Below are 26,815 nucleotides of genomic sequence, written 5' to 3'. Positions count from 1 at the left end.
TTATTTTATTTGGATTTTTTCCCACCATTCCAAATATTCTTGAATTTTTATTTTTTAAATAAGAAATAAAATTAATTAATATTTTCGTATTTTCCATTTTGAAAAAATAGTAATAACAGGCATCCAGAGGCATGGAAAATAAAGAAATATAATAAAATAAATAAAAAAATAAAAATAAAAGGCTGGGGTTTTAGTTGTTTTTGATTCGTTTATCCACAAATGTATGCTGTATTTTTTCTGTGTCAGCGCCACAGGGAGGGAGCAGTAGCGATGAATTGAAGCCATGCCTTTGGTCAAATCCTTGGCTTCAAACTCATCATCTCTTTTCTCCCCCAAGGACGCAAGAATGGCTATCCAAGCCTCTTCTTATAAGGTACACTCAACCTTTGCGACATTCTTGTTTGTTTTCTTCCAGATTCTTCGCTCTTCATTTACTTGTTTGGTTGCTGAGAAACCGATGAAAAGTTGGAAGAGAAAGGCAAATTCAAATCCCATTTTTTGAATCGAGCAAGTCTTTGGTAAGAGTGTTTTCAGCTGATAGGGACCGGAAAAGTTGAATATGCTGGACTTCGAGTTTCTGTTTTACATGTATGTCTCGGTTTCTTGGTTTCTCGGCAAGCAAACTGAGGGCTAGGGTTTTAGACTTCTGTTCGCGGTTTTTGCCTCTTTTCAATTCATTTGATTTGCTTAGATGGAGAACCAGGCGATTGTGCTAACGCTGTTCCCTGTTTCAATTTATTCAATTAGATTATTGTATCGGTCTCTGAGATTGAAGTTTGATTGGTTTAGTTGAGGGACTTGAATCGCTTTTTTTTGTCTTTGTATACTTAACCTAAATTTTTCTATTGTGCTCCATCCAGTTCTGAGATTTTGTGGGAAAGCAAAATTTGGAAATTTTCAAACCTAGTCTGTTATGAGAAGCCGGGTACTGAAAATCATAGTTAAAATATTCAGCATTGGTATTTTGTGGGAGAAGAAAGATGAAGACTATTTTTTTTTATTTTATACATATTGTAAAATTTGTGTTGCTCCATGGGACGACTAAGGTTTTTCTGTTGCTTTCTCAGTCATGAAGATCGTTTAGATGTAGGATGCAGTTTTAAGATTGACATGAATTTCTGGCTGGTTGGCAAAGAGTATCAGAAACCATAACTTTAGGTACCAGGTGACTTTTTCATGGAAGCTGAAACTGTGGATTAGGAAACAACTCTTTCAATGTCATAAAGTGGGGTCTAGGTCTGATGTGGGCTGATCCATATTTGAGGAAGTTCTTTTATAGAGTGCATTAGTATAAGATTCAATCCGCAGAAATCTGCGGTTTTAGTAATTTCAACTTTTGGTTCTCGGAGGGGAAGTAGTTGGGTTTTATGCTGTGCTACAGAAAGATAGAGATCGCTGAGAGATAGCCATACACTCTGAAGTGGTAGGCTCCCAAGGTCACTTCTGGCTTACAGTGGGCTGCTGTCATCCCTCCTTTGGCAGTGATCCTTCAAATTCCACTCTGGATATGGCACTCACTCCAAGTGTATGAACACTGTGTACTTGATGTGATGATTCAGTCATAGGTATATTATTGGATGTCTCTGTGGGAGCCTGCTTGATCCTGATGGCAATTGCTTCTGCTGCATAGTTGTTGGATATTGGTGCAACAACTTGAACCGAAAGTATATTTAGGCATTTGATTGACTTTAAACACCAATTTATACATCCACTAACTAGATATTTATTTTCTGAATGCTATCTATGTTGCTTGTTTCCTAAAATCTTCCTAAGGCCTCAAAGATAATATCTCATCTGCACACCCTTAATGAAATCTGAATGGGTATCCTTTATGAATTGTGAAAACATGTTTTTGCTATATGTAAACTACCTAGGGGGAAGGGTGAATAGGTAGTTCTTCAATGCTAATGAAAACATTTTTGTTTCCGACCAAAAAAAAAAAAAAACACTAGTTCTTTGAATTTTTAATTTTATGCTGATTGATAACTCAAGATTCAATTTTTTATTTAGCCTTGTTTCAAATTTAACATTAAGAGATTATTAATATGGCATAAATAATAAAGTAAAATACTCCAAGCACAACACTTGATATACATGAAAACCTCATTTAAAAGTGTCCTTTTTTCGAGGTAATGTCACAGGCCTTTTCAGTAAGAGTGTAATCACTAAATCTTCTGGATATACAAAGTTTTATAAGATCTAAGACAAACATTCCTCTCCAGGGGCTTATTTTCAATGACATTTATATTTTCAAACTTCAAAGCACATGTTCCAGAAGCCTCACCTTTCTCTAGAAAGGTGACTCATGTTCAAGAACAAGGGTGTAATGGGATCTACTTTTTATTTTATTTGGGGTGTCTTGGGTCTTGCCTTCTTCAACTAGAGAGACCCTTCTAAGTTAGAATGGTTTTTTCTTGGGCAAAAAACGCAAGAAGGCGTGGAGAGCTGATCCTCTTCACATTTTCTGGACGGTTTGGAATGCGAGGAATAGATTGGCTTTCAAGGATGAATCGTTGTCAATTCAGAGACTGAAACACTCCTTTATTCTTACTTTTTGGGCTGAGGCTAAGTTTTGTTCATAGATGATTGCCCTCTAACTATAGCTAATTTTATTGATTGGTTGGGTTCTAAGTAGATTTGTGGTATTGGGTTTTCTTTGTCTTTTGGCCTTGTTGAAGGCGGGTGTATAGGTATTGTATACTTTGAGTCGCTTTTTTAGCATCTCTTTTATTTATGAAATCTTATTTACTTATAAAAAAAAATGTATTTGATCTCAAACATTTGAGGTTTTGGAGTTCTAAAAGATGACATAAAAAATCTTTATTTTTACTCTATTATGGTGCCTTAGGAATTTTCATACTTTTAAAGTCTTTCTATAATAGAAAACAAACTGCAAGATGAGCTGAAGCCAGGCTTTTTAAAAATTAGTGCAAATCATCAATCAAATTAATTTAAAACAAATTTATTTATCCAAAAAATCATGGAATGATTAATCATGCATGGTTGCAATTGATTGGGCCTCGTGTTTTAAAAAACCACGAACTATATCATCAGTTGGACCATATTGTCCTTGTGGGGTGATTGATTGGCTATTATATTTTTCATGCCCTTCAAAGATACTGCTAGAGGGATTAGATATCATACCTAAGTGGTGATCAATTGGTACTGAAGTACTCTTTTTTTGGCACTTTTTAGTGAGAATAAACTTCCATCTCTTGTCATGTTTTTCCAACTATTGTTCCTTCATTTATGATGGAACCCAGAACCACTATATTTACTTGACATGTTGGCCAACATCAGCATCATGAACATGTTTGAAATTATTGCTTTTGCCTTGAATTCAAATAAATCCCAAATATACTTGGACTCTTAGTTTGGATCAGAATTGCCAACTAACCATGTACTAACAGATTAGTTCATATTATTCTTTTAGAACAATAGCTTTGTAAGATGACAATTTCATAATTTGATGAGGCATTTTTATCCCCTTGCCCAAAAAGGAGGTCACCTATCCTGACTCGGCGAAATGCTTGGATCTTCAGGGATGCTAAATATGTGTTGTTTGATTTGATGCATGCATGTGTATATATTCTAATCTGGTGCATGGAAGGTTTGCTTTTTGCATTTTGCATGCTCAAAATAACTGTGCAGTTCAGAGTTGATTTATAAAGATCTAGAAATAGATATGCTATTTATTAAGGTTGAGAAATAAATATGTTCAGATGCCATGTGCATTGACTGGATAAAAGCCATGCTGGGATCTTATTTTTGATCCATCTGCAATGATGATAGTTTGTTCTGAGTTGCAGTTGATATATTGTTTTGTGTATGTTCAGGTTTTGTCACAAAGAACAGCATCATCTTTTAGGAGTATGAATTCAGTTAGCTTATTGTATTTAAGAGGAAGCTCTTCAGTTCATGTTCCCTCCCTTTTAAAGACTGCAACCTATTCTAGTTATTCAAGTGATAATTCTTCTTCTTCTTCAAAGCGGCGATCTCGTGGACCTGTTATGGCAGCAAAGAAAGCATCTGAAGGTATATATTGTGCCATCCTTTATAATTATAAAATTGTGATAATACCGTTTAAACATATTTACTTATGGCATTATTTAGTTATACAAACTTAAGGGGTTTTCTTGCGGATTCCTTTTTTCCCCTCTAAAAACTGTGGAACCTTCTTTGTCATTTGATGTGCTTGACATTGTTCAGCAGCAAAGCAAGAGGATGGAAGATACAAGCACACAGTTGATCTGCCAAAGACAGCATTTGGCATGAGAGCAAACTCAACTTCAAGGGAGCCCGAAATTCAGAAATTATGGGATGATAACCAGGTGTTCAAAAGAGTGGTTGATAGGAATAATGGGGTGAGTTTGTAGGTTGACTCAGGTCCCTATTTTTGTTAAATGAACTTGTTACCTGAATAAGACTTACTCTGGCAGGGAAATTTCATTCTTCATGATGGCCCTCCATATGCTAATGGTGATCTACACATGGGTCATGCTCTAAACAAGATTTTGAAGGATATAATTAATCGTTATAAGGTTTGTTTTATATGCTTGCACCTAGATTGGTGAACAGTATTACTCACAATCACACACTAAACATCCATGTCCATATGCTTAAGAACTTGTATAAGATGCATGCCCTATTAGCAATCACCTTGAGTATACAAATGGAATTTTTAATTGAGATTTGTTTCATGCTCAACTACTTTATCATGGGTCTTCCAAGACTGGTTGGAATCTGTCAATGCAATTATAAGGATTAGAAACTTACTCCTGGGCCATAGTCTACCTTGTAATTAGTTATTCTTTCCAAATATTTATTCCTCATAGTTTTAACATGAGTGTTATTTGTAGTTGTTATTATGTTCTAAACCAAATTTTCTATACAAACATATTAATTGTAGTGGTACTGCAAATTTCTGATCCCCCTTACTCTTTGGGGGTACAAGCCAAGTCCTGATCAACTAAAAGGAAAGTTTTTAGTTTCATTATTCGTCCATGAGAAAGTCATCTGTGAAAAGTCTTTTTACTTAGTCAACAAGTAAAATAATGCTGCAAACATCCTTCTGAAACAGTATTTAGTGATAGTTCCATATATTCTGTCACTGGATTTTGCTAGGAGCGGAGGCCTGTAATGGTATAACCGTAGGGAAGTCCGTCTAATTTAGAAAAGGTCTCTTTCACAAATAACAAAAAAGAAATTAAGAGAAAACTGGTCAGCTTATACTAATTTGATAATTACAAGTTAATGGTTTTTCTTGTCCAATACATATCAGCAAGACTGGTAGGTGTCTCTTATATTTTATAGTTATGCTACATGGGTCAGGTGCCAAGTGTCGGTGTGTGTCTAGGTGTTTGATTTTTCACATCTTAAATGTTAGCATATGAGACTTGGCTTAAAAATGATCTTGAATGGTACTAGGATAGGACCTGATAAAGGGAAAAAAAATAAATTAGAAGCAGAAAAATAACACATCCTTGATTGAACAAACTCTCTTTCTTTTCTCTTTTATCTGTATTTTTAAAAAAGAAAAAAAATTCAAAATAGTCAATATTTAAAACAAAATAGGAGTATCCAAATCCTACACCTACACTGTTACCATGTTGTGTTGACATGAGTATGTTAGGTGAAGTTGAAGAGTCCAGGTATCACAGCTTTATAGTAGCTGAAGTAGGCTTGCTACTCGAGCCATATTGTCAACTTTTGTTGATTATATGTGCATGTCATGTCACATCATAAATTTATCAGGAAGCACTGATATTGGAGTGTATTGGATGATAGCCATGACATATCTAGGTAGCATATGATAATTAAAATCATAATGCTTACGTTTTTTGTTTTAGCTTTAGTGTGTGTGTGTGTGTGTGTGTGTGTGTATCTAAATCTTTAGCTTTAGTGTGGGTGTGTGTGTTTCTTTGATGCTTTGTTTTTATTTTCATAGTTTTTGTTTACTGCTACTGCATTTGTTTTAGCATTTCATAAGCATTTTCTTTTTGGGTTCTTTCCAGTTTTAGTGCCCTTTATAGACCTCCCTATGTACTTTGGTATGCTTTTGTTTAGGTGCCATTAATACATATATTCTTGTTTTCCTATCAAAAATAAATAAATAAATAAATATTTTGGGGGTTTAAAGATTTTTAAATCTTTTATTTGTTTTGTGCAGCTTCTTCAAAATTATAAAGTTCATTATGTGCCTGGTTGGGATTGCCATGGCCTACCAATTGAGTTGAAAGGCAAGTATTTCAATTTCTGGTAACCGACCTTCATTTATACTTTTTGGGAGTGGATTAGAATGTACATAGATGATAGTTCTTTGTCCATATTGGACTTTATAGATTGGGTGAGTTCTAAGTGAGGTGAGGGAGTTGTTTTTTGTGTTACCCCTGAGCATCATTTGGTTATTTGGCACCTTTGTATTCAAGGTGTATACCTTTGCACACCCTTCTGGAAGACACTTTTAATATATCTCTTTGTCTATCAGAAAAAGTATTTCAATTTCTGGTTCTAATGGTTTTTTAGACATGAACTATGGATTAATCCTTGTCTTGACACCAATTGCTGTAAAGTGCAAATATGTAAAAAGCTTCCATCCAGAAAATGTTATGGTGGAAAACTGGAACAACTGCTATTCAAAGTAGGGGATTTTGCTTATCATGGGACTCTATATGATGATACTAGCTATTGTTCCTCATAAAATTGTGGACTGTAATAACCTTTCTTTAGTTGGTTAGTTAGTTTAATTATAATAAGTAAATCACTTCATACATATCTTAATTCACTGAAATGAACTCAACTTGGACATGTGGTAGCTTAATTACAATTTCTGAAGAGTATAGAACAAGTGTTGCAAATAGAAGTACCCTCTTCTTAAATTTTGGCTTAGGACAAGAAGTTCATTCTCTTCTTATTTGAATTGATATAGTTTTCCGTCAATGGTTATTAGTTCTACCAAGAAATACATTTTTCTTCTGAGAAAGAAATTATTATTAGATGTGAAGAAAGAAGCGCCCTAAATCAAAACATGTATAGGAAACAAAGGAAACAAAATACACAAGGAAAGCACCCTAAGCATCAAAGCACTCAGGCAAGAGGGTAGATATCCTGGCAAAGATTTATAAAGACCCTGCCCCCAATTAACAAAACCATCAGCAACCTGATGTACTGATCTAGAAGTCCACATAAAAGAGTAAGCTATGTGTCCACTCAAAGAAGGTACCATGTCTCCACATAAAAGAAGTTTGCAAGCTCCATTTGGGTTCAGGCTGTTGAATGTTTGGGTCTGGTAGGGTATGTGCATGTTTAGTATGCATAATGCCCTCCTCTGTCTATCCAGATTGATGCTAATTTTTTAGAAGTGAGTTCTGGAGTTATATGTGGAGACCTTGTACCCCTCATTTTTACACAAAACTATCTTATTCTTTGTAGACCCTTTTTCTTTTCAAATCTAATTTTTCAAGCTTTTTTCATTTGTATGAAAGTGATCCTCAGCGGCCTGGGAATGGTGTTAACAATATCATTTAACCATATCATTTATTGATCATATCATCTGATTTTTCTAACTGTTGTGAAAAACCACGACAAAGAATAATAATAGGGAGAAGCAAATATCTGAATTTTAGAAGCATTATTTTTTCTTCATGGTACACATTCGGTCTACTTGTGTAAACTGATTCAACTGGGAAAAGTTTGGTTTGATTAGAAGCACAAAGTGATTGATTTATATGCGACTGAAAGTAAATGATAATATCTGAATTTGAGCATTTTTAAGTTTGTGGAAGTCATACTTCAAATTCATATCAAAGAATAATTTGTTTCTGATAAAGAAAAAAAGTTTGCAGAACTTCATATTGCCCTTTTGAGGTAATGATTTTCCCCCTCTCTTTTCAGGGTCACTTGTGAAGTGACCTTAATTCACTTGGTTGTTCAGAAATGAAAAATCAAAAGTACAGGTTATAACTATATGAACATGAATGCTGATTTTGCTTTGGAACTTTGTCTATGGGTTGTGTTATGTGGAATCAGAAACAGAGCTCCTAACTTATATTCTTTGAGTAATTTGACTGTTAGATTTATTTCAGTTCTACAGTCATTGGATCAGGATGCTAGAAGGGAGCTCACACCATTAAAGTTGAGAGCAAAGGCATCCAGATTTGCCAAAGCGACTGTTAAGAACCAGATGGCATCATTTAAGGTCATACTGAAGCTTGTCTGCATTTAGAATATTTATTGCGGAGATTTGATTTCCATATTTAAATTTCAACTTTTATTATATTCCTTCTGTGATCTCTTGAAGTTAATTAGTAACACTGATTTGATAAGTTGATTTATAAATGCTTTTCGGTTACACATGCATGCAGATAATTTGTTAAAGAAATCATGAAAATCAACCATATTCATTGCATGTTTGCAGCGCTATGGAGTATGGGGAGACTGGAATAATCCTTATCTAACTCTTGATCCAGAATATGAAGCATCCCAGGTAGGTTCTGTGGCTTTTATTATTATTATTATTGTTGTCCTTGTCATCATCATTATAGTTATTATATTACTTTTTATTTTGAAGTTGCTCTTTTAATGATTAAAGTTAAATGTAATTCGTAAACTTGTGGTTACACTGTAATCAGTCTATAAACTATGTTCAAGATTTGAATTCTTGCACTCTATGCAGCTGTAAATTCTGTAGTTTGTATTACTCTCTGATATATGTTGCTCATTGTTTCCTACATATGTACCACACTTTGACAAAAGATCCATACTTTTTTTTTTTTTTGTTAGAAACAAAAGATGTATTAATTAAAGTGAATAAAAACATGAGAAGGATGAGAAATTCTCCCCGTGATATACAAACATGATCAAAAGACCCAATGGAACCTCCATTTTACAAGGACTATACAAAAGGAACAAAAAAAAAAGCCTATACAAGTATAACATCTCTTGAAGCTCATCCAGTGGGCAGATGGCATCCCTCTATCAGAACAAATATAATGGTGTGCCTGTTGCATTTTGATCTTATAGTTTGGTTGAGCTGCTACTGAATTGTTTATTGTGTGTCATTTTATCTTCTAGATCGAAGTGTTTGGCCAAATGGCCTTGCAAGGGTATATCTATAGAGGCAGAAAGCCAGTTCACTGGAGTCCCTCGTCACGTACTGCTCTTGCAGAGGCTGAGTTGGAGGTAGATAGATTTTTTATTTCTTGTTACTTTTCTACTAAATCTAATATCAAATATGGTTTCATTATGCTTTTTGGAGTTGTAACAATTGTAAGACTTTAGAATGTGTCAAATAATGAAAAGCTATCCTTAGATTACTGCAATGGAACATTTAGCATTTTCTAGTCATGTTTTCCTGTTGCTAGAGAATATTGAACACTTAAGTATTTTTGATAAGTGAATAAAATATTATAAAATGAGCACCAAAAACATAGTGTAACTAATTTACAGAGGATGTAGGCTAGGAATAAAAGGGAACTGGAAAAAGTGAAAGGCTTCTGATGCCTCATTCCACACAACAAAATTTACAAAAGGACTTCCATCTCCTACTGATCTACTGGACAATTCAAAAAAAAGCTTTTGTGGAAAGTGTTTTGTAACTGCAATTTTGATGGTTCCAAATCACCAAAGTTTCTTTTGTTTTCATACTAAAACACCAAAAAAGGCAGACTGGGGTGAGCCACCCTGTCCCCTTGTTCACATCTTCCCTGCGAGCTACTTGAAGTATCTTTGATTGGCTCAGGAATCACCCAGCAAGACCAAAAGTTGAGAACGAAGAAGACCATGAACTCCATCCTACCCTACAATTGATAAGAAAACCAATTCTTTGTCCTCTTACACAAAATTGAGTAGCGAAAATGGAAGCAAGGAACAACCTTCTTAAGGTCATAATGGTTTCTTCTGGTTGAATATATTAACCCTACCAATATATTCTATGCCATTTGATTTGGTCATAACCTATGAGACCTAGAAATAATAACTGACATACTCACTGATTAAGGATCTAGAAATTATTAAGCCCTGGGGATGACAATTGTGACATGAATCTGCTTGCAGACATGAATTTTTTATGGTGCTTGTTATAATATATATATATATATATATATATACACGTTTCTTGAGTCTAACATGGTTGTACAAGGTGATTGGAAACCAATCACCTTATCTGGTAATCTTTGAAAAAACTCGTTCAGTTATCCACGTACTCTTCTACCAAGATGTTTGAGAGCCAATTACCTTATATTAATGTGTTTTTTATGCTTGACTAAATCCCAGTGACCTGTAAATAGAAGTGGGTTGAGCATCTCCTGCAATAATTTGTGACAAGTTTTGACTTAATATGAGATAAAAGTCAAATTAAGAAATGAAATGCATCCTCCTTTTGTTGTGTAGTGAAGAAATAAATGAAATTGGTTTGAAGAAATATGTAAAAACACTTTATTTACTTTAAATCTATTTTTAATTTTTCTTCACTTTTTCCTTCATTCTATTTTACCTCTCTATTTTCTTTCCTTAGTTTTTCCAACCAAACACAAGGTTAGAGTTCAGAGAAAAGAATTTTTGAATGCAGAGATTCCACTCTGCTGTTGCCACAGCCCTTTGTCCCCTAACACAAGCCTGTAGTATGTAGGCCTGTGCTCAGATTCATATTCATGTGGGTCATAGTTTTAATCTTCCCAGAATGTTATGTTAGCTTTTGTTTCTTATGTGTAAATTTCGATGCAGTATCCTGAGGGGCATATTTCAAAGAGCATATATGCTATTTTCAGATTAGTGAGTGCACCTGTAACTTCAGGTACCTCATTAGAGGATTTTCTTCCAGATTTATGCTTGGCTATATGGACCACAACCCCTTGGACTATTCCGGCCAATGCTGGTAAGCTTTCCATTATGATTTTCCATGTTAGCACAACAAGTTGATGCAGTTATTTACTTTAGTGGTTGTATTTTTGTGGTCTAATTACAAGGTTGTTGTTCTTACATCTACAAATCTAACACATGATTGTTATCATCAATCTCATGTTAATGACAAATTGATACTAGATTATGGTACATAAATGGTGTTTGAAACTATAATTCTTTCCATAATGGTTGTTATTCTAACGTGTGTACCTTGATGTGCCCTATTGAAGGCACTGTTAATATATTCTCTTTTATTGCCATTAAAAAAAAAATGTTGTTACTCTAAATTGCCTGTTTGAAGCGATGTGGGATCAGGATTCGGGCCAAGGGGATTGGAAGCTTGTTTTTGTGAGGGACTTCAATGATTGGGAGATGGATATGGTTGGAGAGCTGCTTCATACTTTGAGGGGCTACAGGCCCTCCTTGGAGGATGATTCAGTTGTGTGGAGGCAGGGAAGAAATGGCATTTTCAAAATCAAAGAAGCTTACAGGCAGTTGGACAAGCCTAATGCCACAGTATTTCCCGCAAGGAGTATATGGGTGGATAGGGTGCCAACTAAAGTCTGTTTTTTTGCTTGGGAGGCTACGTGGGGGAAGGTGCTTACTCTGGATAGACTCCAGTTAAGAGGGGTGCATCTCCCGAATTGCTGCTTTCTGTGTGGTTGTGAAGAAGAGAATGTAAATCATATTCTTTTACACTGTATAGTGACTAGAGCCCTTTGGGATATTATTTTTGGGTTGATAGATGTTAAGTGGGTCCTCCCAGAAACTGTAAAGGAGACTTTAATCTCCTGGAGGGGCTCATTTGTAGGGAAGAAAAGGAAAAAGATTTGGAAATCCATTCCGTTATGTATTTTTTGGACGATTTGGAGGGAGAGGAATAGGTTAGCTTTTAGGGGGGGTGAGTTGAATATTCAGAAATTAAAGTATTCTTTTGTCTGTAACTTGTGGAATTGGGCCAAAGTGTATCTAGGTGAGGAGTCTTTCTCCCTCATAGGTTTTTTGGAGTGGATAGCTTCCACTTAAGGGGAGGTAGTTTCTTTCTGGTCCTTTTTCTTTTTTGAGGCTTTAGCCGCCTTGTATACTCCCTGTATGCTTTGTGGCGTTTAGCCCGTTCTATAATATATATCTTGCTTACTTATCAAAAAAAAAAAAAAATTGCCTGTTTGAAGCAAAATAACAAACTATAAACCTATTCTGGGCATTTTAATGTGTTCTCTTTCGCCTATCAAAAAAAAAAATGTTTAAAAAAAAAAGCTATAAGCCTAGGTTCCATGTTATATCTTTGCTGCAAGCGCTTGTGCTTCCTTCAATAACCTAGCTGTTGTTTGAAGTTGCCAATGCTTATGCTGGTTTTAGGAAATTGTTGTAGCCTAGAATTTGAAAACACATTCACCTTTGTCTTTCAGAAATCCAATAGCTTGTTCTTTAAATCAATATAAAGAGAGGGAACATCCACCTGATTTGGCAGGGAAAATAAAACAAACACTTGTTGGATTGAAAAGAAAAAACGTTCAACTGTAGAGTTATACAAAGTTGAAAATAATGGCCTTATTTATTAGAAACAAAAAATTCATTAATATGAACCCTCCTCAGAGATTGGACAGGTTCAATTTTGTTCGCTTGTAATAAACCCTCCTAAACTGCTAGAATCTGTGCTTCAATGACCAAATCCTCCCCAGCAGATTTGGAAAAAGGCTCTCAACACTGTACCACTGTAATCCCTAATAATTCCTCCAATCCCCATTTTCCCTGGATTACCCAAGAAACTTCCATCAAAATTTAACTTAACAAAACCCTTTGGAGTCACACTTGATGTATCTCCCCCATTATCCTCTTGGACCCAAAAGGAAAGTTACAAACCAGCAGAAGTAGGCTTGCCCACAAAAGTTTCAGAAGAGAGGAAAAGAAGAAAACCATGACGGCCTTCTACTTGTAAAATACACATGCACTAAAAAATGAAACTCAGACCATGTTTATTAACCATTGATGTTTATTTATGCTTGAACTTCTATATAGGCTCATCTTTCTGCTATATACTTTTTGCCTATCAAGAAAAAAAAAAAAAGGCAGCCATATACTTGTTGCTCAATTAGTTGAATAGGTTTTCTTTTTCTTTTTCAATTCTTACTTTATATTGGGGATCTGATCCCACTTCCTTCTCCCTTTTGTTTGACATTTGTTAATCACTTCTAAGTCAATCTTTCCCTCTTCAATCAATAATTGATGGTTAACCTGCAATGCAATTTCTATAAGAGATTACATGTGCCTAATATTCAGATTCTTCCAGGCCTAACTTGAATAATTCCATACTGGAGGATGGTCATTGTCTAGAATGTTAAACATTTGATCCTCCCATTGAAATATCAACAGCCTTTAGTTATGCTAGCTGATGATTTGAGCAATCTTCCTTCTTGTTGTTGGAATGTGTTTTTCCTCAATCAATGGGACTAGACATTACTAAACAAGCCCACCTTCCCCAACCACAAAAAAGAAGGAAAAAGAAAAAAAAAAAAAAGACACAGTAAAGGGTTTATTGTGTTAGTACTTCTCAGGTCCTATATTTTTATTTTTTCTTAAATAATATTTGCTGCTTGGTAATGACCTTAGAATACACAATAAAATTTTCTCCCCATTTTCAGCTGTTGCAGTGAATGCTAAGCTTCAATACTCTGTGGTAGAAGTACACTCACCCTTGGAAGATGTTTCAAAGTCCAAACAGAATGAGAAGGGAAGGCTTGGAAATGCTCTGAAGGAACAAAAAAATCTTTTTCTTGTAGTAGCATCAGATCTTGTACCAACACTTGAAGCAAAATGGGGCCTGAAACTTGTCATCAAGAAAACACTATTGGGATCAGATCTTGAAAACTGCAGGTTACTAGTAGAAGTGGAATTTGAAGCTGTATTATGCTTTTTTAAAAGAACTTGTGGAATGCCAGTGGTCAAGCATCATTGACTGCGCTTATATAATTATTCCTGTTAACATTTATATAAATAAGGATAATCCGTTTAAGTTGTCTATAAAGCCATTACACTCTGTATCCTTACCACACACTTTAAAACTGTGGTTTCAGGTATATCCATCCAATAGACAAAAGGGAATGCCCTGTTGTCATTGGAGGAGATTATATTACTACAGAATCGGGAACTGGATTGGTCCATACAGCTCCAGGTCATGGTCAGGAAGATTATGTAACTGGCATGAAATATGGACTGCCTATTCTTTCTCCTGTAGATGATGATGGAAAGTTCACTGAAGAAGCTGGCCAATTCAGTGGGCTAGATGTACTTGGGGATGGTAATGCTGCTGTCGTAAGATTCTTGGATGAGAACTTGTCTATTATCATGGAAGAACCATACAGTAAGTTGTATCATTTCCTATTAAAACTAAAAATCAAGGACATCTTTCTTTACTATGTCACAAAGAATAGCATAAAAGTTTTGCACCCAATTCATTAGAACCACTTCTGACTACTATGGGGGAAAACTGACTTCCCATCAGAAAAGGGGGGAAAAAGCTAACTTGAAGCTGTGGAGATTCAAACCTGTTTCTATTGGGCACTGCTGGCATTTGTTCAAGTACCAACCAGAGATCCAGATATGCATTATCCATGCCTTCTTATTAAATCATACACACCCATTATAATATTTTGGTGTTGGTTGGTCCACCAATTGAACCTGCTGTTGAACCACTGAATGAGTGTCCAACCTCTTGCCACGTAGATATACTATGTAAAGAAAATTATAGGGAACACATGTTAGCTTGTAAAATTCATCATTTTTTTTCTATGCAGAACACAAGTATCCATATGACTGGAGAACTAAAAAACCTACAATATTTCGAGCAACTGAACAATGGTTTGCATCAGTAGAAGGGTTCCGGCAGGTTGCTATGACTGCAATTGGCCAAGTAACATGGATTCCAGCTCAGGTATTTCTTCTACTTCAGTTGCTGTATTCTAGATTTGTACATGATCATTGAAGTTATCAGTTTTGGCCTTTTCTATGCAAAGGTTACATTGGTAATTTCATGCATGTTAAATTAGGACCCTTGCAATTTTGTCAGTCATTTTTTCTTGCTTGTTTCCATCATCTTCCACAGAAAAATGGTAGTAAAGATCATATTGCAAGCTCCATCCATTTTGGGCTCAAATGCTTGTTTCATTGTTTGTTAGGTGTTATAATGTTTAATAGTTCCTTCTTCAAAGGTCGAAGATCTGAATCCCTGATTTGGTGTGTCTCTAAGTTTTGACTCTGTAGATTTGGAAGAAATTTATACATTTTCAAACTCCTCATAATTTAAAAAGGTCAGAAAAGTTTGGAGAAAGAGTAGAGGATATAGATTCATGGGGATCAAAACAGTACTTAACCTTTTTTCCATTTTTCTTTCTCTTCCCTTTTCCTTTCTTTATCTTTTCCTTTGCAGTTTCTGAAAAACAAAATAGCCTTAATTAGCCGAATCTATTCCTTTTGATATGTGCTCAACACAGCAAATGAATCTAGTCAGATTGACTTTGTTATGTTGTCATGAACTGATAAGCCAAATAATCGACTAGGTTTCACTACTTGATTAGTTTGACGTGTTTCTAACATCAGGCTAATTTGGTCTGGCTGGCTTATTTTGACTGAACTGCTTTTATCAGGAAGTTCTGTATGGAAAGGAACATAATCTGATGTGAATGAATGACAAAACACTCCTATGACAACCTTTACCCACATCCTCTCAAGACAAAAAACACACACATACACACATCACCAAAAAAAGAAAAAAAAGAAAGACAGAAGATACTTGGCAAGCATTGGGCACTTTCCTGTGGTGCTCAAAAAAGTTCTTGCTGATTCTTTTTTTTTTTTTTTTTTGATCAGAAATGAAGAAAATTATATTAATATAAGAACAAATACAGGAGAGATAAAAGAGACAAGAGAAAGAGAAAAAAAACCAAGGGAAGGATGAGAGGTCCTTCCTACACAAATAGAACAAAGGAGAAAACTCCCAACAATAGAACTCTAAAAACAAAGAGAAACCCCATCAATCTTCAAACTTTTGAAACGCAAACCCCAATCCAATTGAGTTGTAGAACGTTTAGAGGAACTCCTCTAAAAGCTTCAATACAAGAAGCCCATAGAGAAGAATAAAACCGAATCAAATCCCATACCATCTCTTCCGTTCTCCCTTTATCCTCAAAGATCCTATTGTTTCTCTCTTGCCACACCATCCAAATCAAAGTAAGGCAAGCAATTTGCCAAAGTGTCTTGCCTCTTAATGAGTTCCCCAAGCCTTTAAAAGTAATAACCAACATGTCCTCAAGGCTCTTTGGAGGGACCCAAACCAACCCTACTAGATTGAACAACCTGTGTCAAAGTCCAATGGTAATGGGACAATGAAGAAAAAGGTGGTCAATCGACTCTCCATTTCCTTTGCAAAGAATGCACCATTGAGGACAGAGGGCTTTGTAGGGTCTTCTCAATTGCAACTTGTCATTAGTGTTTACCTTCCCATGTGCTACTAACTAAGCGAGGGCCTTAACCTTTGAAGGGACTTTTGAGCTCCATAAGAACTTGGCTGGAAGGAACAATAAAGGATTTGAGACTTTTGACAAAGCCAAGAAAAAAGATTTCATTGAAAACAAACCTGACAAAGACAAAGACCACGCTCTTGAATTTGATGAAGAAGGAGAGAAAAACACAGAACTAATGGAGGACATTAATCTCTGAAGGAAATCAATTTCTGAATCCGTTAGATTGTGGTGAAAGTTAAAATTTCAAGACAGTGATAAGGAATTGCCAAGGACATTTGAGACAATGAGGTTTTTCACAGAAATAACTCTGTAAAGATCAGCAAATTGAGAGCACAGAGTTTGGTTACCCCACCAAAGATCTTCCCAGAACCGAATTCTCTCCCCATTGCCCACCACTAGGCTGACAAAAGGGGAAAAATCCTGGAAAACTTGAGCAATAGCCTTCCAAGGACATTTGTGTGACCATCTAACCACCGTGTTGGCGTCCCATCCATTAGGATGTGTCCTATATATACTCGCAATAACCTTATGCCAAAGACCACTCATTTCTCTAGGGAACCTCCAAAGCCATTTCCCTTTTGCTGATTCTCACTGTGTTTGTTGCTTAAAAATTTGCTTGGGAATTAGGTGGGGGTTTTATGTTGTTTTTCTTCTTGCTTTTTCAGGAAACAGATAAATTTTATTAAAAGAAAGTAAAGGAGAAGGGTGAGTGATCTTTCATGGAAAGGAAAAACCCCAGAAGACTAACCCTCACCCATTATACAATGCCAACAAGATCCATCTAACATAATTATTGACCAAAAGGTGGCTTTTAGAGTGCTGCTCGGAATTCAAACAAACTCCTTATTTATTGTAGAGAAGTTAAAAAACGGATCCCATCCCAGATTCCCATGATAAATCTGTCTGTCTTTAAAGATCCTAAGATTTCTATCAATCCAAGTCATCTACAAGGTGGCTAGAAAAGTGCAATGCTAGAGGACTCTGCTTCTGGCTCCCCTAACCAAGGCTTTGATAACATATATGTCTAAGTATATTCTGTGTCTCTCTTTGGAGCCCAACCAAAGAGGAGGTGCTGCAATATTTCAAGCATGAGGAAAGTTAGCAGCTCTTGTAAATGCTACTATTGTTGCATACTGTTCATGAGCACAAAAGATGATAAGGGTGGCTAAGGGATCGCCTTGATTGAGGCATTGTATCTAATGTATTTGTGTATTTATTTATTAATTATTACCTCTAACATATAGTTTTAAATGTCCTACTGATGGTGCCTTGTTCAAATGCATGACAATCATCCAGGCAGAAAACAGAATTTCGGCAATGACCTCAAGCCGCTCTGATTGGTGTATTTCACGGCAAAGGACATGGGGCGTCCCTATTCCAGTCTTTTATCATGTACAATCAAAAGAACCTCTCATGAACAAAGAGACGATTGATCACGTCAAATGTAAGATCCTCCTAAATGCAGTGGCTGCTACCTTTTTTTTTTCCTCTAGTCAGTAACTGATTAGTCTCAATCAAGGAATGTTTTTAATTCATTTCAAACTTTAGCGTGTAACAATTGTATCTTTTCATCCTGGATGCATGTTATTCTCTTTTTCTTATTTTTATTGAAGCTAAGATTTATGAGCCATCAGTGGATTATTTATGCCTTTTATCATTTATTTTGGCAGCTATAGTATCCCAAAAGGGTAGTGATGCATGGTGGTACATGACAGTAGAGGAACTGCTCCCTGATAAGTATCGTAATAAAGCCTCTGGCTATGAAAAGGGGACTGATACAATGGACGTTTGGTTTGACTCAGGTATAAGGATTATAATGAAGTTATACTGAAATTTGTTTGCTAGGGAAAACATTAATTGACTATTTTTGAATTTACAACTGTACAGCTTTCTGCAAAAAATAAATATATTATAGATATTTTCTTGTGGTTTTATAACTGACCGTATTTTTTTAAGCATATTGCAACACAACAAGTTTCTCAGTGACCATCTGTGTTGATTACTATTTTGATCATCTGAAGAAAAGTCTCATGTCCTTGTCATTAGCATTTTGTTGGTTTGCATTTTTAGGAAAGAGCATGGTGAAAAGTTTTTGTTGTTGAAATGGTTTTTTTTTGGGGGGGGCTTGGGTTTTTCGAGTGAGTAGCTTTCTGTGTTGATTCTCATCATTTTATGATATGTTGATGAGGTGATTGATCTGGAGTCTCACTGATGTAAGATTTTGGTTATCTAGAGATTGATTGTTGAGAAAAGAAAATATGCAGTACACCCAAAATTGTTGTGAAAGTTTTGGAAGATGATTTGAGCAATTGCTATGCTGATTGTGGTGGCAGTAAGTCTTTTTGGATGTTGGAAAAAGACAAGTGAGGTTTGCACCTTGATGCTTGTCTCAAGACAGGCCTCAAGCAATTAGAACACTTTGAAGGTTACCTTTGAAGACTAACACTAGGCCTTGATTTCCAGCTGCAAAACAGAAGCTACGGTTGAGATCTGCTTCCCTTTACTCGATTTGAGATCCAGTTAAATTAGGTTTGCTTTGTAAACCATAAGGACATGTTGTCTAATCAATTTAAAAAGGGCAGTCATTTGTATCCTTTTCTGGGTCTATTTTTGAGCATCAAGAACAGAGACTCCTCCAGATCTGATTGAATTAGTATATGGAGTTGGCATGATACATAGCTTGTGGAATACTGCCAAACAGTGTGAGCATCATTAACAGCCACTACAGTATCTCACTGTTGCTTGAAATTTTGAGTGATGAAAGTTCTGCCACCAAGTATACAAGAACCTCTACCATGCAGTCTGTAACTGGAAAAAGTAGATGTCTTTTCTTTTCTTTTACATTTTGTGCTTGGGAGGAGGGATACAAAGGAGAATGGCAATGATTGAGTGGTTTGGGTGTTAAAAGCTTAGGAGAGTGCCTATCAGAAGCCAGGTTTCTAATGCTGGTTATCAGTTATCACCACTTTACGGTTAGCTTCTTTAGTAAATCCTTCCTTAGAGTACTTGCCTAATGAAGATCAAGATGTTGAAATTGCTTAAAGGCCAAGGTATGTAGTTGCGGTTGTAGATAGATGAAATTAAATCAACCAAGTTTTTCAAGTTGCTACTTTTCTTGAACAATTTTTTAAAAGAGTTGAGGAGGTCATGGCAATAGTTTTTTTGACCAAGTGTTTATGTGCCTTGTTCTATGATCAATCCAGATTTAAGTAAGACCGATCCATCTTTTTTTGGATCTTTTTTGAGCCGTTGGATCAAAGGTTCCCTTTCATATTTAACCAAAACATTTCCATTTAAGAGAGGGAACACCAAAGACACCAGCAGTCATTTTTATTCCCCTTAAGCTCTCTCTTCGATCAAAATTGGAAGTGTTTGGTTTCCAAGAAAAGCCTCCTTACCTTGATTTCCAAATCATTTTTCAATTGGATTTTCTTAAAAAATGGGTTGATTCATATCATTCATCTATCATATTCTCATTTGTTTGGGTTTGAGCGAAAACCTATTTTCTTCTTATGCGGATTCAAGAAGAGGCCGAAATCAAGTTTGGTGTGGACTCTAAGTATGCCTTGAAAGAAGGTGTGAAGTTGAAAATGGAAAGGTGTTAGTCAAGTGATTGATAGACTTGAGTTAGACAAAATCTTGTATTTAGTTTTTGTTCTTCATAGTGGATGTTTCTATCACTTGTAGGCCTATGGTTTTTTATCTCTTTAGAGATTTTCCACGCTATAATTTGGTGTCATTGTCTCTCTCTCATTCTTCTCTTTTGTTCATTTCCATTTATTGACCTCAATTTCATACTTGGATATATATGTTGGATGGGTGAAAAATGAGCTTAAATGAGTTTGATTATCCTTTGAAAATCTTGAATAATTTTCTATTCAATTAGATTATGATATCACTTAATAATTGGAAACATGTTAACGAATTAAAATTGGTATTATAAATTTAGGTTGGGGACTGTTGACTCATTTGCATGTAAATTGCATTTATAAGTTATTGGGAGAGTGTTGTTGCATTCATACTTGCATGTGATTTTTATTCTTGGTTGAAAAGTTGTTGGCAGAGAAGAATATAAACCATGGGAAATCCTAAGGAAAGATAATATGTGTTAGGAAACCATTTTTTATTTTGTTTAAGAACACTTATTCACCCCCCTCTAGGTGTAGTTTATCATTGAGATTCACCCTTATGCAGTATATTACATTTTTTATTAATTATTATTCTTTTTAACCACATTAATGTTTCAGATTCTTTTTTGTTTCTCCCTTTTAGCTAAGTCTTCTTTTACATCTTTACATATTTTCCGTAGCCATTCCTTCTGTGTGCAGGGCTCAGCTGTATTTATCTTTTGATTCCTTCACCTTCAAATTCATATTTCCATTTCATATATTGCTTTACAAGGACCATGATGTCACTTAGTTGCTTACCTTCCATTTCAGGTTCTTCTTGGGCTGCTGTGTTGGAGAGCAGAAATGAACTTAGTTGTCCTGCAGATTTGTATCTTGAAGGTACAGATCAGCATCGTGGGTGGTTTCAAAGTTCTTTGCTAACCAGTGTTGCTACAAAAGGTAATTGGCATCCATAAGTATTTATTGTGCTATACATAGTCTTTTAAGTTTCAAATAATTATGCATGTGCTCTATTGTGTTTAGCATCGCCATTCTTTAAAAACTGGTGTTCTCTGTCCAAACTTCTGTTTTATTTTTCTGTGTTTCTTTTCTTGGGGCAGAGAATTCAAATATTTGGTGATTGCAATTTTTTATTTAAATTTTTTCAATTCATTTGATTTCTAAAAGTTACTGTTGTTTTTATTCCTAATTTACACCCTCACAATTCTTGTTTGCCGTGGGAGCATATCCTTGAAAGAGAAGGCCACAACTTTTGGAGGATGTGCAGTGTACTGTTCTTGTTTAGTTATAATAACAAATGCTTGTATCAGTGAACTGCTGTGTTAAAATGACAGGAATGTTACTCATCATTGATGAAAAATTGCATGTTTTTATGTTCTGCAACTAAACCAACAAATTACATTAGTTGTTTTTGTAGCTGGGGTTTAAGTTTCCATTTTTAATGAACTTTTTTTGGAAGTTACTTTTCAAATCTAGATTTAGTTTTAAACCTTTGGAATGTTAAAATTTGACCTCTGCAACAATGAGCTATTGGCTTCCTGCATTGCATTTTGGTCCCTAGTGCTAGCAAACCTTACCACATGCTATCACACCCTTCTCCTTTATGTTGTAAACCTCTGGACGATTTTGTTTCATAATGTACAAACATGTCTGTAACCAATATGCCATATGATTCTGTTACTTTTCTTTTAGTGCAGGAAGAGCTCCATATTCCAGTGTTATTACACATGGATTTGTACTGGACGAGAAAGGTTTCAAGATGAGCAAATCTTTGGGTAATGTTGTAGATCCACGCACGGTGATTGAAGGTGGGAAAAACCTAAAGGTTAGTCAGCGGTAGATAATTTTCTTATCCATCTTTCTTTTGTTGTAGTTGAATGGCTAATGGTTTTGTTTTATCTGGGTAGGAAGCACCTGGCTATGGAGCTGATGTTCTGCGACTCTGGGTTTCAAGTGTAGATTATACCGGGGATGCAATGATTGGGGCTCAAGTCCTTCGTCAAATGTCTGACATATATAGGAAGTTGCGAGGAACTTTGCGATACCTTTTGGCAAATTTGCATGATTGGAAAGTATGTTAAGGTTTCCTGGAAATTGGTGCTTTTGAATTTGGGTTGCCCTAGGATGGATATCAATTACACATTTCTAGAGCCATTATTGTTATCAATTTTCCACTGAATACTAATATTACTGTGCTGGCACTGTCACAGCTATCTGTGGCAATAAATTTCATTATATAGTTTCTCCTTGTCTTGGTCTCTCTACAATATTTTCTTCCTTCTTACTTTTTTGGTTTCAATAGAATTATTGTTATGTGTGTTTACTTCTTTAGTTTTGATTATTTTGATATTGTGTTATTTGCAGGCTGATAATGCTGTTCCATACTGTGATCTTCCCATGATTGATCGTCATGCGCTGTTTCAGCTTGAAAATGTTGTAAAGAACATCAGAGAAAGCTATGAAAGCTACCAATTCTTTAAGATATTCCAGGTTAATTATCTATATATAATTATGGTATTTCACAAGAACAGTCTTGAATTCAATAAATAAAAATGATGTCTGGAAGAACTAAAAAAGTATTTCTTCCTTTAAAGATTGTTGCATCATTGAAAGTCATTCAACCTTTCAGGAGTGGGGGAAGGTTGGGGATGTTTTTGGTGATGTTAAAATCCCCTAAAATAGTTTTAGAGGTTGCATCTGGCTTAGGTTTGGAATTCCAGTGCTTGGAGGCTATTTCACATCTGAGGATGCAGTGTCTACCTTAAGGTGTTTGATTTCAGATAAAAATTTGTTGCTAATTAAATGTCAACTCATGAAAGGTTTTGAACTCCAGTTTCATTTAGTTTTTGTTCCATTCTGAAACATGATTGATTGTGATTTTTACCTTCAATTTAGAAATCCCATAACAGTTTAATTTATTCATTGCATGGTATTCTGAATGGATTTTTTTTTTTTTCTCCTATTTCAGATCATACAAAGGTTTGCCATTGTTGATCTATCAAATTTCTACTTTGATGTTGCCAAAGATCGACTCTATGTTGGGTAATTATATCATTAATCTGCAGTGCAGTTTTATATCAGTTGCCTAATTCTCTCCTTTTTTTTTTCATTGGTTCTATCATCCTGCTTAATGTTGTAGACATGCTTTCATGTTGCAAGTTCTGATTTCAAACTTCTCACAAGCTTGCAAGCACTCATAATTCCAGCATAAGTATTAGGTTTGCATTCTTACCATGGGGCAATGAGCTCCTTGCTTACTTCGCCAGTATAGGTAACACCTTTTTTATGTTAAATTTTCTGAGGAAGAAGATGGGTTTGAATCTAGGAGCCTTTATATTTTATTTGGTGGGAGTTAGTTTCAAGAAAAGTAGTGGCCTCTGCCTTAGTCAAATTACTGACCAAAAAGGCAAGTTAGCTTGCAATAATACATGATTATCCTGTTCAAAAGCCATGAGATTCATCACCACACAATCTTGTTTTTGGTAATTATTCTGTAATCTAAATTAGAGCTATTGATGATGATATTGCAGATAAAAGTGAAATAATTTTAGACTTTAGCTGGTTAGAATTGTAAAATGAACTGAGCAACACAAGATATGTTTAATTAGACATTATCTAAGATCATTCCTGATATAAACAAGGCAAGCTTAGTTCTATTCTGGAGTGTGTTAAGTTTTTGAGTCGAGTGCAAGAAAAATTGTCCTTGGATTGGTAGGCTCCCAAATACTCTTAAGATATAGGACAAGCCAAAGTTACTTGAGCTTGGTTCAGAAAGAGGTTCCAAGATCACTCATTGAACATAATAGCTTGGCTTAAATGGAAGCTCTTTAAATTTTGTGCTGTGCACAGAAAACTTCTACTAGTCTCAGCTCAGCAGAACTAAAACTCTATAAAGAGCAACCTCAGGATTTGGTTAACCTAGTGAAGAATTTCTGAGGTTTCACAAGCTCTGGTTAATTCTTGAAATTTCAAACAACACAAGTCCATGCAGAATCGTTTATACATGTTTTAACTCTACTCTGCAATTAAGTCTGGATTGGAAGGGTTTTGTCTAAAATTCTTTTATTCAAATGCTCCTGTCCTCATCAAGCAACTTATTGGAATGAACTATATACCCTATATTCCTCAGTTCTATAAAATGATAATACAGTCTTGACCTTGGATGCTTCTTATGTTTGAAACAAACACCAGAGATGGGTGAGTTGCACAGATCACATCTCTTAGCATCTAAAATATGTGCTGGGCCATAGAATTAAACATAAAATTAGATTTGCTCTCATTTTTTACCTTTTGTATGAGGACCCTTGGAGAATCCTTGTCTCAAAATACATTGTGATTTCTGGAAAGATAAATAAAACCCAAAAGAATGTTGTCATTAAATTTCAATTTGATTGATCTGTTTAAGAATCCATGTAGCTTCATTTTTTGTTATATCAAGTACTTTGCAATCAGAGACCTACATAATACATAATAGTAGCCTGAAGCTTGGATGCTTCTTTGTTCTGAGATGATATTTTCTTTTAGGGGCACAACAAGCTTTACAAGGAGAAGTTGTCAAACAGTTCTTGCAGCACATCTACTTTCCATTGTGAGAGTAATTGCTCCAATATTGCCTCATTTGGCTGAAGATGTATGGCAGAACCTTCCTTTTCAGTATACAAATGAAGATGGCTCTATTGCCGAATTTGTTTTTGAATCAAGATGGCCAGCCTTGAATGAGAAGTGGCTTACCTTTCCTACAGAAGAAATTGATTTCTGGGGAAAAATTCTGGAGGTAATCCTACTAGCTTCAAAATAACAAAGCAACCTAATTGACATTTAATTTTTGTTGTCTTACATTTTGCAGTTGCATGTCATAAGATTTCTACACTTACATAAAGGATTCAGGAATATTGATTTCAAACGCCAGTGCTCATGAGTTTTTTTTATTTAAGTTTGTGAAAATTATTTTTCAAGAAAATTTAAAGGAAAATCAAACATTTTGAAAGAAATTTTGGGTGTTATAGGCTTGTAGTTCATTGGAAAGTGGGTAAATAGTTTCCTCTTGAAAGTTTTCTTATGATGTTTTGTGCATCATGAAATATGTATTTCTAATTTGGACCTCTTTGGCCAGTTGAGAACTGAGACTAACAAAGTCCTAGAGGTGGCTCGTGGTGGGAAATTGATTGGTTCCAGTCTAGATGCAAAAGTGTATCTTCATGCTTCTGATGCCAGCCTGGCCCCCAGATTGCAGGAAATGTGTTCAACTAACAATGATGCAGATACATTGCATCGCATATTCATAACATCCCAGGTATGTTGGACATTATCATTTTGTTTTACCTTGCCTACTTATATACTTCATAGTTCTACAATTAAGGTTAGGGATGCATTGCTTCTTTTTACAGTCAATTAAAATACATTAATTGAATTTAGTGATTTCAACGACAAAAATCCATTAGGATGTTATTTTTGATAGTTGATAAATAATATAAGGTGGTCTCTGTGTTTTCAAAAAATGGCTACTGGACTATCCTGTACCCAAGTGATGGCCTCAGATTATCCGTATGGGCCACAGTTTGGAGCATATGGAAAAATTCGGAAAATTTGAGCCATTGTTGTTTTACACTGCTTTTCAAGATATTATCATGTTTTGATAGCCTGTAAATGAGTCATTTGCTTTTTGTTATGCTAGTTGATGAAAGTTTACTAATATGCCACTGGCTGTTATGATGAACCTGATTGCTCAGTCTCATGTTTCTGTCTCTGTTTGAATGGTGGCTACTTTTAGGTGGAGATTCTTTCTTCTTTGGACGATGAACTGGTGAAAAATATACCGTACACGGGGGAGTACCTCATTCAAGGGAAGAACAAAATCTGGATTGGTGTGTCACGTGCAGATGGCTCTAAATGCGAAAGATGCTGGAATTACTCACTTCAAGTTGGTTCCTTTTCTGAGCATCCGACACTCTGTGGCCGATGTTATAATGTTGTCAATGTTCAACTCCCTGCTATGGCTGCCGTCAGCTGAGACAAAACCAACCGCAAAACTGAGAATTACTCAAATTTGGCCAAAATTTCTGCTTCCGCATCTTAAGTGCAGAAGTTAAAAAACCCACTTCATAGATGGCCAAAAATCCAGTTTTGGTACCATTGAGTTTATAAGATTCTGACTTTAAGTACCCAGCAGCCAATAAGTTATAGCACATTATTCTTTGATAATGCATGATTCTGCATTGACATTTGAAAAAGAAGAGACAAAAGATCACGAGTAAATTGTACAAGTTGCTCTAGTTTGCTCTAGCTTTGTCCTCTCTTTTTTTCATGGTTCGGATTGAAACAGGAGTTTGAAGAATTGGTACGATTATGCCTGGTTTAGTCTCTACACAAGGTATACAGGCGCTACGAGGCTTCTACCTAAATGAAATGAGTTCATGTAGACATGGAAATTAATACATTAGAGAAAGAGTGGTGTATCCCGAACATTTTCAGAATACAGCTGTTATATTTTAAATCAGATTTAATAACAATTTTGGTGGGTCATTTCAGAATATTTCCATTCCCATGGAGTGCAAAGACATGCTTGTCCAAGATCCAATTTCAGTTCTGTTTGAATCTTGGACCCAAAAGGAAAACCATAGAAAGGAAAAAGAGGATACTGAAAACATCTAGACAGCAGAAGAATGGATTTTTGACAAATTTTCAGTAATAATCCTCTTTCGCCCCAGCACAAGGGCAAAGGGCAAAAGAGAATCCCATCAGAGGCCATAACAGGAACTTCACTTTCTG

The 26,815-nt window shown here is 35.5% G+C and overlaps 2 protein-coding genes across 3 annotated transcripts in view; both read left to right on the top strand.

Annotated features, from left to right (window-relative positions):
* The window catches only part of LOC100266516 (small ribosomal subunit protein eS21), an 85,027-nt gene that overhangs the window by 19,568 nt on the left and 38,644 nt on the right, over nt 1-26,815 (top strand). The gene's annotated exons all lie outside the window — the stretch shown is intronic.
* LOC100254604 (isoleucine--tRNA ligase, chloroplastic/mitochondrial) lies at nt 199-26,579 on the top strand. 2 transcript variants are annotated; one of them, XM_010651446.3, is made up of 22 exons: nt 199-373; nt 3,837-4,035; nt 4,213-4,364; nt 4,440-4,541; nt 6,170-6,239; nt 8,085-8,197; nt 8,417-8,485; nt 9,073-9,180; nt 10,723-10,873; nt 13,542-13,773; nt 13,974-14,260; nt 14,694-14,830; nt 17,715-17,862; nt 18,089-18,220; nt 20,858-20,986; nt 21,745-21,872; nt 21,955-22,119; nt 22,412-22,537; nt 23,016-23,089; nt 24,572-24,821; nt 25,161-25,340; nt 25,818-26,579. In XM_010651446.3, the coding sequence occupies exons 1-22, from the start codon at nt 284-286 to the stop codon at nt 26,055-26,057; spliced, it is 3,282 nt and encodes a 1,093-aa protein (XP_010649748.1). In that variant the 5' UTR covers nt 199-283; the 3' UTR covers nt 26,058-26,579. The 2 variants fall into 2 exon arrangements, with proteins under 2 accessions (XP_010649748.1, XP_010649747.1); XM_010651445.3 differs by having other exon boundaries at nt 4,210-4,364.

Source organism: Vitis vinifera, chromosome 5, assembly GCF_030704535.1.
Source record: "Vitis vinifera cultivar Pinot Noir 40024 chromosome 5, ASM3070453v1".
NCBI classification, from domain to species: Eukaryota; Viridiplantae; Streptophyta; class Magnoliopsida; order Vitales; family Vitaceae; genus Vitis; species Vitis vinifera.
Note: the sequence above shows the minus strand (reverse complement) of the source record. Positions and strands in the feature narration are given on the sequence as shown.

What these genes read in the sequence shown, in the direction of transcription:
- LOC100254604 (XM_010651445.3), top strand. Translation starts at nt 284, where the DNA reads ATGCCTTTGGTCAAATCCTTGGCTTCAAACTCATCATCTCTTTTCTCC. An exon ending in AGCAAAGAAAGCATCTGAAG is followed by an intron (nt 4,036 to 4,209) that starts GTATATATTGTG and finishes GACATTGTTCAG; the next exon opens with CAGCAAAGCAAGAGGATGGA. An exon ending in TTGCAGAGGCTGAGTTGGAG is followed by an intron (nt 9,181 to 10,722) that starts GTAGATAGATTT and finishes ATTTCGATGCAG; the next exon opens with TATCCTGAGGGGCATATTTC.